The sequence below is a fragment of the Peromyscus maniculatus genome, chromosome 21 (genome assembly GCF_049852395.1).
Source record: "Peromyscus maniculatus bairdii isolate BWxNUB_F1_BW_parent chromosome 21, HU_Pman_BW_mat_3.1, whole genome shotgun sequence".
Lineage (NCBI taxonomy): Eukaryota > Metazoa > Chordata > Mammalia > Rodentia > Cricetidae > Peromyscus > Peromyscus maniculatus.
This window is the reverse complement of record NC_134872.1, coordinates 39466267-39479207: the sequence shown is the minus strand read 5'-3', so window position 1 is coordinate 39479207 and position 12941 is coordinate 39466267. Positions and strand designations below refer to the sequence as shown.

The 12941-nt window shown below is 42.4% G+C and overlaps 1 protein-coding gene across 3 annotated transcripts in view; it reads left to right on the top strand.

The window, feature by feature from the left end:
- Vwa3b (von Willebrand factor A domain containing 3B) overlaps positions 1-12941 on the top strand; it is a 195408-nt gene that overhangs the window by 140224 nt on the left and 42243 nt on the right. For all 3 annotated transcript variants that reach the window (XM_076557482.1, XM_076557483.1, XM_076557481.1), the window contains exons 20-21: positions 6779-6897; positions 12853-12903. In XM_076557482.1, the coding sequence (XP_076413597.1) occupies positions 6779-6897; positions 12853-12903 (170 nt within the window). The remainder of the gene's footprint in view (positions 1-6778; positions 6898-12852; positions 12904-12941) is intronic.

The following is a 12941-nucleotide window of genomic DNA, read 5'->3' as shown; positions in this document are numbered from 1 at the left end:
CTTCCAAAGCACAATGCTGTTTTGCTTTCCAGCGCCCTGGACCAGTAGCAAATTGTCACCTTGGAAATGAAGTACCAAGCAGAAAGGTTGCCCTAGCAACTGTTCATTACAAAATATAAAATGGGCCAGATAATTTTATCTTAGCTCTTTCAAAAAGATGAATTCATCACCAAGCCATACACAGAATAAAATTGCTTTAGCCATTTGATGAGCCTAGAATTCAGAGCTCTTTAGTGATAATTGCTTTTAAAAAAATAAGAGATTGAAATAATTTGGGAACATTAGCCTGCTTTATTGCAGAGCTGACAGCACCCATCATCATCATCATCTTTTTCTTCTTCATCATGTCTGTTATACCATCCCATAAAGCCTTCTGCCTTGTCCTCTGGGCTCTATGCATAGCTTTGTGCCTTTGCACATATTCTCCATCATTTTTTCCTGGAGGACCATGACAAGGTCCCCAATCTATTCTATGATAAATACTTACCATGTACTAGGCTCTGAAAAAAGCATTTGATGTCATTAAAGTGTCTGCCCTGAATCTTAGAGCAACCCATGAGGTATCTATTCATCTCATCACACAGTTGATAGGAATATTAGCTACAAAGAAACCAGGGATGTTGTCTAAATCATATTTACCTGCTTTCAAATATAGGAGGATTTTAATATTCCCAGCATTCAGGAGCTAAGCAAGAGAATGGCTGCAAGTTTGTAGCCGAGCCTGGGCTACATAGTGAGGTCTAAGCCAGCCTGGGCTACATAGTGAGGTCTAAGCCAGCCTGGGCTACATAGTGAGGTCTAAGCCAGCCTGGGCTACATAGTAAGGTCTAAGCCAGTTTGAGCTACAGTGTGCGACCTTGTCAAAAACACACTAGCAAAAAAACCAGACACCCCAGCAAACAAACAACAAAGATAGGAGGATTAAACATAAAACTACTGATTGGAATGTTTAAAATTCTTAAATGACAGCTATCACAAGAGTTATTTACATATCCAACACACAGAAAAATGAAACGATATAGATACGAGAAAAGAAGCAGTGGAATGGCCAGACCTTTGTTCTGATCCATGCATGCCTGTTTGTTCTTCCCTGTGGGTTTTAACCACAGTGAGGTCAAACTGAGCATAGCAGAGTTTTGTGCCTCTATATTCACTCAGGTGTCCCTCAACATCACTCAATGCCAGCAAAGGCTTACTGACTTTTGCTGTTTCCAGTGTAGAGCTAAAATGTGAACAGCAATCAATACCACAGTAACACACGTTCATGGGTTTTGAATGATCTCATTGACACACCACTCTGCCAGTCAGTTCTGCGGCCTGGTCTTCACTTTCTTCAGAGCTGACAGAAGTTCCATTTGAAGAGCATACCCTTAAGACTCAGTGCTCAGCAGTTTCGACAACTGCCATTTCTAGAACACCATTGTATCTGTATTCAGAAATATGTCCATGTGAGACTCACAGAGCCCTGCATTTTCATTAGACACATCCAATCAGAACTTTTCCTTGCCGAGTTTGGCACAGAGTGCTGAGATATTTATTGGAAAACACTGAAATTCATAAATTTGGTCTAGGTTAAACAGTGAAGTTTATAATCATCAATTTCACACTGTTTTCTTAATTTCACATTCTGGGGTTACTTCTAATGTCATCAGGTAAATTCTTTCTGATTTATGTTAAAAATAATAGCTGTGTACATAGCTACACATGATATTTTCTTCATTAAGCATTTGCTCTGAACATGTTTCCATGTAATGATGGTTTTTGGATAAATTTTAATAAAATTTACTAACATGACTTGTAGAGCAGAAGACACAAACTGCTCTTCCTAGAGGACCTATGTTTGGATCCCAACATGCATGTCAGATGGCTCACAGCCTCCAGCTTCAGGAGATCTGATGCCCTCTTCTGGCCTTCATGGGCACCTGCACACACATGCACATACCCAGCACAGACATACAGGCTTTCACATAATTAAAACTTTAAAAATATCTTTTTAAAATAACATGTTAAACTGTGACAATACATTGAACTATTCCTTCCATCTTGGAACAACTTACATGGAGTTCTGAGAATATTCATTTCCCTTTGTCTTTCTGATGTCACTTAAGAAACAGTAGCATACACACATAAAACAAACAAAATAAGAGCTTGACCTTTTCTATTACTGTGTGAAAGTGACATGGCTTCATTTCGATATTCAATTATTTTACCATGTTTGAATAAAAAAGTAATAAAGCTCTTAAAAATATTTTTCACATTACTCATATTCAGTAAGCCTCTCCCCCAACTGATAAAGTCCTCATTTGTCCCACGCCTCAATTTCTAACTCAACAAATTTGGCTGAACATTAACTTTAGATTTTACATGATATCAAACCACTAAAAAATGTTTTGAGACTCTGTTTTAATCTTTCATGTTATTCAATAAATATTGTGCATATATTTATTATATGTTTATATTTAGTACATTTATTATTCCAACAATCATTGTGTGTGTTATGGGGGATAGGGCACATGTGTCACAGTGTACATACAGAGGTGAGAGGAGTAGACTGTGGAGTAGATTCTCTCCTAGCTTTACGTGGATCCTAGTGAACTGAATTTATGTGGTCAGGCTTGCACAGAAACTGCCTTTACTCACTGAGCCATTTCACTGACTCCCAACAAGCAATACTTACAAAAACCAAATAAAGAGGTCTGGGGCGAAGGCTCAGCCGTTAAGAGCACTGGCTTCTCTTCCAGAAGACCTGGGTTTGATTCCCAGCACCTACATGCTGGCTCACAACCATCTGTAACTCCACTTCCAGAAGATCTGACCCCCTCTTCTGGTCTTTGCTGGCACCGGGCTTACACATGGTGCACAGACATACATGCCGGCAAAATGCTCATACACATAAACTATAAAAATAATTACAGCTTAATGGACAGTTTAGTTTGCCATATAGCAAAAACTACAATTACATGTATTTGTCTATAATGGAATCGAGTGAAAACATATGTAGAGAATCCCTCTGTTATTGCTGGCAGAGAGTAAGGATAAATTCTATTGTTGTTGTTATAGTAATATTTTCATGAAGCTGTTTTCCAGTTAATAGTCTAAGGTATTACATATAAGAGTGGGAAAATTATAACTATCAGTGCAATTTTGCCCATCTATAAATTCTAGAAATTTCTACCGCTATGGTCTATCTCTCTATATATCCATCTCTCTATTCCTCCCCATCTCCACAAACCACACCCCACACACCTAATTTACTTCTCTTGTCACTAAGAGGTGGATTTATTAATATAAATTAGTGAGGACTCTAGTTTTGCCTCAGAGAACTAAAGTAGATGGTGCCTTGGGCTTCCTCTTATTACCAAATATTGTCTGGAAGGATTCTCCCCTCCCCACTGAGTTAGAAATGTACTAAGGAAGTCATTTTCAAGGGGCCTGCGATCACAGCATCGCAGCATGCCTCTATTCCCTCCAAACCGAGCCCTCAGCCTCCTCATGAACCCCACTTTCCTCCCGACTTACTCCTCCCAGAGGCCAGGCAGCCTGACTGTGATCCCTGAAGCCCTGGAATGCCCCTTGTGACACTAAACTTGACATCATAAAGAGAGTGTCTCATCTGGCCTCCAAGTAACCACCATGTTGTAAAAACTAAGAGCAAGGACTGAAGGTGTGTGGAGTATGTCTTTGTGTTCCTCTAATCCTGCGAGCAGGAAGGAAGGAGGTGGTGTGCACAAGTCAAATTTGAACAACTACGCTCAAGTCCATGATGGCCATGCAAGACATGAAATCTAAACCTACCAAAGAGGGAAGTACAATATGAATTTGCCTTTGCTTAAGTAGGTGGAGTCAAGAGGCAAGATTTTGTCTAAGCATTTTTTTCTTAGTACTGATTTATCATTGAACCCGAAACAACGTAAACTAGGAGAGACCCATAGAGACTTCCAAAGGGGTACTTTCCTACCAGGATACAGAAAACATAAATGTCTTTCATCTTTGTTGGCATTGATTTTTTTTTTTCCTGTCAAGTTTTGTTAGTGCTCTATTTTGAGGGATGATTTTTTCTTTCTTTTTCTTCTGTCTTCTTTTTATTTTATTTTATTTTTTACAAACTTATGCAATCTTCAGTTTCAAAGCCCAGGCGTTTCACCTTTAACCCCCTGTTCTCTTTCCTTCCCTTTGAAAGGAGTGTTCAGGAGCCACATGCTGACTCTGTGTGCTTTATAAGTAGCTGGCTGAACTCCGAAGCTTTTAACTTCATGCCTTTCTCTTCCATTTTATAAATCTTTGCCTATTTTGCTTATGTGTGTCCTAATGCTTTAATTCTAGAGTGCATATATATAGTTTAAAAGAATTAAACAGTAAAATCATTGAAGTCTTGCCTACCTCCTGTAATTCCCAAGTTTTAGATGTAACTACTTTTGTTCATTTAAAACTCAATGTTATGCATGTTTTAGACACTTTTTTTTTGGTTGGTTTGGTTTGGTTTGGTTTTTGGTTTTTCAAGACAGGGTTTCTCTGTGTTACCCTGGCTGTTTCTGGATCTCACCCTGTAGACCTCACAGAGATCTATCCGCCTGCCCCGTCTCCCGAGTGCTGGGATTGAAGGCGTGCGCCACCACTGCCTGGCTCGTTTTAGATACTTTTTAAAGGTAGTTAAAGAATTGCAAGTAAAGTAAAGACCCCCATGTCATCTTTTTTGATCAGTACCCCTCCCTCCTTCCTCAGAAGTAATCCTTAACCTGAGTTTTTGCATATGCCTCAGTACAAAAATACTAAACCATGCTTCTAACCTAAAACTATACTATTAAAAAAAATATTCAAAATGGTGCAACCTTTATTCTGGGGACTAAAAGTGGAACTTGGCAGGCCAGGCTATTGTTATATCTTAAGACAAGTTAGCAGCTGAACCTTTGAATTGACTGCAGACTGTCCCTTCTCTACTGTGAGAGCTGACCCAGCAAAACAGAGCCTTAACAACCACACCCTCTGCACAAGGTCCCAGACCCTCCCCATCCCCCAGATCCCACAGCAGACTGAGTCTGGCCCTTATCAAACAGCTTGACTTCAGCCAGCACCAATCACAATTGTTAACAAATGGTGTCCTTCCAACCCTTTCGCAGTTTAATGCTTAGACACAGTCACCATTTAGGAAGAAGCCTCTGCGCGCACACTGCCAGATGTTGCTTCGTGTGGGACCTTCCTCTTTGATTCTAGTCTTTAGACATTTCTATTACTACACATTGGAGCTTCTCAATACCTATCCAGATACCCATTTCTCTCATCACCCATTTAAGTGTTCTTGTCCTTACATGTCACCTGCTTCACATGCCCTTTTTAATTGATTATGTCTAGTTTCAACTTTGTTCAATCCATGAAGATCATTTCTTTATTCCAGTTCCAATATCATTCTTCCAAGATTCCAAAAAAAATTTGCATCCACTTCTTCTTAGAGTTTCAGTAAGTTCTTGTATGTCTTGGAGTAGCCTAATTGACCCCAAGCAATAGGTTCTCATCTTGGTTGAATGCAAAGCCCCAAACAAGCACAGCTAAGAAAGAGTGAGGAGTGATTTCTTCCTTGCAGTAGATAAAGGCAATGTAGAAGGTATTTCTATACCGATACCCTCTCAAGGCTTGGTCCTTGGTTGTGAGGCTATGTGAAGGTCCCTTCTTGCTAGTCAGTACTTTCTTCCAAGGAGGAGGGACCCTTACACAAGGCTAACCTCTGTCACTGAGCCCAACCTGGATCCTTTATCTCCAAAGCACTCATAGTTCCACTTAGTTTTAGGAGCTGGGCTCTCAATGCTGTGTTATCACTGGACACGGAGCCAGCAACCCATAGCTTCACCCCGATTCACCTGTTTACATTTCTCTTCAATTTTTTTTTTATAACTGTAACCATATATAGTTTCTTTCTTCTTTCTTTCTTTGCACTAGTATCTTAATTTTTATTTTGCCCAATTTTAGAAGCCAGGGAACATAACGGCATGAACTGCATCACCTTGATTGAAAGTAAAAAGTAATTTCTTGGGGCTTGAGAGCTGGCTCAGTGGTTAAGAGCACTTGTTGCAGCCGGGCGGTGGTGGGTGGTGTGGGTGGTGCACGCCTTTAATCTCAGCACTCGGGAAGCAGAGGCAGGAGGATCTCTGTGAGTTCGAGGCCAGCCTGGTCTACAAAGCGAGTTCCAGGACAGACTCCAAAGCTACACAGAGAGACCCTGTCTCGAAAAACAAACAAACAAACCACAGAGCACCCTTGGCTCTTGCAGAGGACCTGGATTTAATTCCCAGCACCCACATGGTGATTCCTAACCACCCATAACTTGGGTTCCAGGGGATCTGCTGCCCTCTGCTGACCTCCATAGACACCAGGCATGCATGTGGTGCACACACATACAAGCAACACATAATTATGTACAATCATATATATATATGTGTGTGTGTGTGTGTATATATATATATATGAGTTTCTATATCTTATTGCCTACTCTTACCAGCTTGATAGATGCTTCTAGAGATAACACTCAGTTATGACAAGGGTTTCCTGAAACAATTTTGGGTTTTTTTCTGTGAGTTTTGTTTTGTGGTGGCGATTTTTAAAATGTATAGCTTTTTAAAATTGAAAGGGAAAGGTTGGTAACTGTATCTTGTATTCTTTGAAGACTTAACCATAGTCTGCTTTTCTACGCTTATAATGTGGTTTTTATAGTCAGAACAGCCACACATTTGAAGGCTGGCGTGGACCTATCAGTGACACTTTGCTCTCTGTTGACATTGCTGTGCAGGTGTCCCCTCTAGCACACGCGTGCAGTGACACCAATAAGATGGTATTAATTAACCCCCATGGAGTCAAACTCAATATCTACAAGCAAAATGTGGAGCAGGCCATTAAATCCTATGAAAAGTAAGTATGCTTCCCAGATGCTCCTGATAGACAATCCAGTTTGGCTTCTTTTCTCTTGTGTTGGCTTAGATTGCTTCATCCGAAACAGCAACTTCTCAGATGGCCCAGTATCAACACAAAGCGACAACCCATGCGTGGTCCTCCCGGGTGCTTGGGTTAGGCCCCTGAGCTGATCTTTCCAACAGTTTTACGTAAACCGCCTTCCCATCCTCAGCGCTCTAGAAATCTGGTGTTTCCGGGAAACCTTCAAAGTTTTCCTCTTAATGCAGTGAATGTGATCACCCTGGCACCGAACACTTTGAGGGATAACTAGCAAATGCCACCGCAGGGGCACAGCCACTTCTCCTGCTCAGCCCCCTCCCCCCCCTCCCCCGAACGAAAATAATCAGGAAAGCAAACTGTCTGACCTGAACTCGGGCAGATTTTGCTTTCTTGTCACATTCTCCAAATACAAAACCAGTGTGCACACAGAATTTACACGATCTTGGGCATTATGAGAACTCCACAAGTGATTTTCAGCATGTGGGAGGGTATGCCTTGATTACATGCAAATGCAATAGCTTTGGACATGCAAGAGCTGAGTGTCCATGACCCTGATTAATCTGTAGCCATTAGAGGGGCTACCAGTCCCCCATGAACACTGAGGGCTAACTCTATAAACACAGATTATTGTTTACATGTTTTTGTATCAAGATGATGATTATGTTGACTGCAGAGAGAATTCTACACTCAGTTCAGAAGGTGGAGCCTTTCCTCCAGGACAGGTGGCCTGGCTGTCACCCTTGCCCATGACCTACCCACCTGCCTAGAACTAGCCCTTAGTGCACACACTTAAGGGACCTCTGAAGGTGCCCAGCTTCTTTGGGAAGCTTGCTCCAGATTCTGGAAGCTCCGCACTTGGGTTTTAGTTACCGACATGTGAGATGTGAGAAGGATAAGTAATAAAGAATATAGAGGTTAGTGATGTGGTCAGGCCCCTGCTGACCCAGCCGTCATCACTCAGGGTGGAGTGGGCCTAGTGTGTACTCAGAGCCCAACTCCTGCCCACAGGGAGCCACAGCTAATCCACAGAAAGGTCTTTTCCCACCCCTGCATGGCTCTCCAGTCTTCTTCACATCAGTCTCCTTCACTGCCCTCATGTGAGCCCCGTCAGGACAGGGGGAGATCTCTTATCCAAAATGAAAGGGTCAGGAGAATTTCAGGTTTTCTTCTGTATTTATGAATATGCATAAAATTGGATACCCTTGGAATTGGGCTCAAGTCCAAACATTTCCCCCCCCACACACACTATTTGAAATGATTTCATGCCAGAAACAAAGCTGTATGGCATGGGTGAGATTTCCTACTTGTCACATTGGCACTCAGAAAAGTTGGGATTTAGGGTGTTTGGGGATTAGGGATGCTCCACTTGTTTTCCTGCGTCTTCCTGTCCTCCATCTTTATTATCTTGGTAGCAAGAGGACCTATCCTGAGCTTCCTCCTCTCCCCAGGTCTGGTGCTTACAAGAAGCCCTCCCCTTAAGGGACTGTTATTCTGCTGTCCCTCAACTGGTCCTTTTTCCTAATGGCCTCCCCGGAGAGGACTCCCCACACCCCCTCTAGTCACTCCCTTATTGTGCTCTTGGTCACAGCTCTCTCAGCTGGACCAGCCTTGCTTCCCCTTTCATCTAGTTCTACCAGAGGCCTGTGCACTTGAGCATTTGAAATTCATTCAAATTTGATGCATTTCCAGTTTAGTTATTAAAATGTTCAAATTTGATTTGGGTATTCAAGTGCAATAAAATCCCATTCAAATTCTAATGTAGTTTGTTTGAATAATTCAGATATTTGAGTGCTGTAATCATTTGGTCTGTAAACACCTGGTACAGAGCCACAGCCTAGAGCTTGGAGGTCAGGCAGGGCTTGCATGTTTTGTCCTTAGCCCCGACCAATGCTTACTTTTAGGCAAGTGTGTAACATTCCCGAGAACAGGTAACTTATTTGCAGAACCTCCACCACAGGGCTGTTGGGAGGATTGTACAGATCACATGTAAGAAGCATTCTTACATGTAAGAAGCATTCTTACATGTGTTCTGCCTTCCATCCCAAATCTGTTCATCCTAAAATAACCATGACTGTGTGCAGCACAGTAGTCCCTTGGCTCTTTCTACCATGCTGACATTTTCCGAGTGTCTCAGAAAGGAAGGAGACCCCATTTCCAGTCAGAACAACACTCCTTGAGAAAAAAGCCAAAGCACAGAGTAAGTGATTTGTCCCTGCAAGTAACTCTAAGAAACTCTTTTGCTAATGGTAGAAAGTATTGTTGCTACATGTTGAACAAAAACTCCTAAAAGTTCCAGACCTCAGATGCACCAAACTCCAAAATTTTTGAGTGCCCATAATGATACCACATATGGTAAATTCCATTCCTGATCCCATGTGAAAGACCACGGTTAAAATGTTGGTGTATGCACTAATAATTGGGCATAAATTTATCTCTGGGCGTATGTATAAGGCAGATAGGAAAGCTAAATAAATTTTGTGTTTGGACTTGGGTCTTATCCTTATGGTATCTCTTTATGTACATGCAAATATTCAAAATATAAAATAAGAGATATTCAACAGAGCCAGGCAGTGGTGGTGCATGCCTTTAATCCAAGCACTCGGGAGGCAGAGACAGACTCTCTGTAAGTTTGGGGCCAGCCTGGTCTACAGAGTGAGTTCCAGGACAGTCTGTGTAGTTCCAAAGCTACACAGAGAAACCCTGTCTCTAAAAACCAAGAGAGAGAGAGAGAGAGAGAGAGAGAGAGAGAGAGAGAGAGAGAGAGAGAGAGAGAACTTGTACTTTCAGTAATAATAATTTTTACATTAATGATATTAGCTTTAGTAAAGCTGATGTTTAATATTTAAGTTTACTCATTTAATTAACACTGGGTTTATTGCTTTTGTGTGTATGTTAAATTATTTAATAGTAGTATTAATAGTAACAATATTATACAGAACAAAAACTTCCTGAGCCTTTTAATTCAATAGTGCTAAAGAATTTTATTTGTAGAAACGTCATTCCCATTTTTTTATTTTATCACATGCAACTTTCTCATCATGTGCAAATGATGAGTAATTGACAAATATACTGTCTCACATGCACCATCACATCTCTGTGATGTTTTTCTCCAAAGTAAGCCAATGTCACTTTGAAAATAAATGGTAATATACATCCATAAGTCCATTCAAGCTAGGGATGACCAAGCAAATGGAAGTTCACAGGATGATATAAAGGAGCTATTTCAGACACAGCGTCCATAGGTGGATGTCCTCCTGTTCCAGTATTTCAAGAGTCTGGGCTTTGTGTTTCTGAACAAAAGCTTGAATGCTTCTAGGGCTGCTCGGATTCAGAAGCAGTGTTTTTTTTTGTTGTTGTTGTTTTTTTGTTTTTTTAAGTTTATCTTGATTGCCAATGTCAAGATCACAGTTCTGAAATCCACAGAAGTCTCAGTTCTAGTCTGGCTCTGGGGCCGTGCTTCAACAACTCTTGTTTAAGGTCTTCTCTTTCTTGCTGGTCAGATTTATGATGTGCCCAATAGTTACACGTTGCTTTGTAGACAAGTCATTTCTTGCTACAGCTAGAGCCACAGTAACCCAGTGGATGCACAGGAGCAGCCAGGATTAAGGGGCTGGACCAGCTTCAGAAAGGCCCTCACATTCAGTGCCCTCCAGGTGCCTCGGGAGAATGGTCCTCACGTACTCTTGGTGGCTTTGCCATAATCACCCCACCAACTCAATAAAGCATTGACATTTTACAAAATGTGGACAAGAGGGGACACAGATGTGATGAATATGTGCCTCTGGGAAATATTTTCTAAAGTATTGAGTTCTAATTCGATCCATGCTAGCTCATTGGACCCACTGGACCCACAGTAGTGGTCTCTCCGTGTTCCCGGGCTCACCCTTTGGATCCATCCAGAGGAGAGGAATACCGCAATAGGTACTCCTGATACTTTACATATATTTCTTCTTCGTCCTCTCAAAGCCAGGGATGGGTGCTGTTAGCCTTGTTTTACCCCTGAGAAAGCAGAGCTCCAAAGGATTCTGTCCAAGAGGATCACATAGCCTCCGGGTGGGGCTGGGTGCCGAGCCCGACCCCAGATCCGAGTTGCGCCGAAGTCCTCTTCCGCCCTCTCAGCTTCCGCGCTACACTGAGTCAGCTTTCAGGTTTAGATGGAAGAGGGGGCTGAATATATTTTAAGAAAAGCACAGAAAACCAGTCTCAGAAGTCCCGATCACTGTTACATGAACCAAGTGACTGTAGAAACCCAGTTTCCTTATGGAACCCAAAAAGCCAAAACCTTCAAGTAAGACCAAAGCACTAGTTGGCCTACTTCTCTCTTCCTGACTCTGTGTTTGAAATCCTTTCATTTTATTTTATGAGTGTTTTGCCTGAAAATGTATGCCTATGCATGCCTGGTGCCTGTGGAGGTAACAAGAAGGCATCAGATTCCATGGAAATAAAGTTATGGATGGTGGTGAGCCACCATGTGGATGCTGGGAACTGAACCCAGGTCCTCTGTAGGAGCAACAAGTACCCTTAATGGCCGAGCTCGCTCTCCAGCCCCCACTCTTTCTGACTTTTTGCCATCACTTACAGAGTCTCTGCCAATGTCAGACACAATCCATATGCTGTGCACAGACCAGCTCCCAGAGTCATCCTAACTGCACCAGGAGGGGATTCTCTTGTCATTTTGAGTTGACGGAAAAGCTGACTGTGTCCTAGCCCAAAGCCTCACAGGAACGGGAGAAGCTGAGGTCTGGGCCCCCATACTGTGGCCTTTCTCCCATATGAGCCAGCCTTGTCTTAGCGTCCCAGCCCCTCCAGCCTCATGGTGGACACGCAGGACAGAACAGCACCTCCACCCAAAGTGTATTCCCTGCGTGCTGTGCTGATGCCAACTGGCCTCAGTCGTCAGAAGAGCACTTCCTGTGGAAGGCAATGTTCCGTACTCTACAAGCTTTGCAGCTAACGACATTCTGTCCCCTGCTGTCCACAAAGCCCGAGGTGATGGCGTAGTGTCACAGATTGGGCTGGATCCATGGAAAGAAGCATCATTGACTGATGTAACAAAAGTGTAATATATATGCACGTGTATACACTCAAGGAAAGGAGCCACTGTTCCAACTCCCTTTCCTCTTGGGCAGGTGGCTTCTCTCTGAGGATGTGGTCAGGGCAAGGCTTCTGTCCCCCCACTGACAGCTAGCTGGGTGGATGCTTAAGGTGTTTTGCGTGGCTGCCCATCTTTGTACTGCCATCCAGACAACAAGGTGGTTAGATGGGATGATTTGTAGCATGAATCCTAAATGTGTGGCTTATGGTCTCATTAGCTCCCTTTGCTCTCAGAATCCAGGCAGAAGAGTGTCTCCAGAAGGCAAGCTAAGAGTGGTTACATTTTCCTTAGGAATAAATTCTGTAGCGCCTGAAAGTTATTTTTTAAATTTAATTTGTATTGCATTTATCGTGTGTGCATATGTGTGTGTGAGTGTGAGTGTGTGTGTGTATCATAACACACAATGCATATGTAGAAGACAACTTGAAGGGGTCAGTTTTTATTTTCCACCATGTGGGTCCTGGGAAGTCAGATTTGGCAGCGAGTACCTTTCCTGTTGTATAGTCTGGCAGCCAATGAGAAACCTCCTAATGCAGAGATGATGAGGACCAGCAGCTTGCTTACAGCTTTTACTTGAGGGCAAAGACTTCCTTAGTGTTTGATGCTGCTCCCACCCACCCACAAGACTTCCTCAGTGATGCTTAGGAGGGAGATTTGCCTATGTGATCTCTTTAAGTGGGTGACAGTGGTGTGGTCCAATAATAGTTGGCAGCTGGCTTGGGCTTCCATTTGCTCCTTCTCCGAGCCTGAAGTCAACTTTTTTACTTGAAACAAGTTATTGCTCCTAAATTATTGTTACTGTATTTTTTTTTCAACAGACGCTTAAATAAAATTGTCTGGCAAGCTCTGTCTCAAGAGGAAAAAGAGAAGTAAGTCATTCCATTCCTAGCTCCCTTTTGCAATGCCA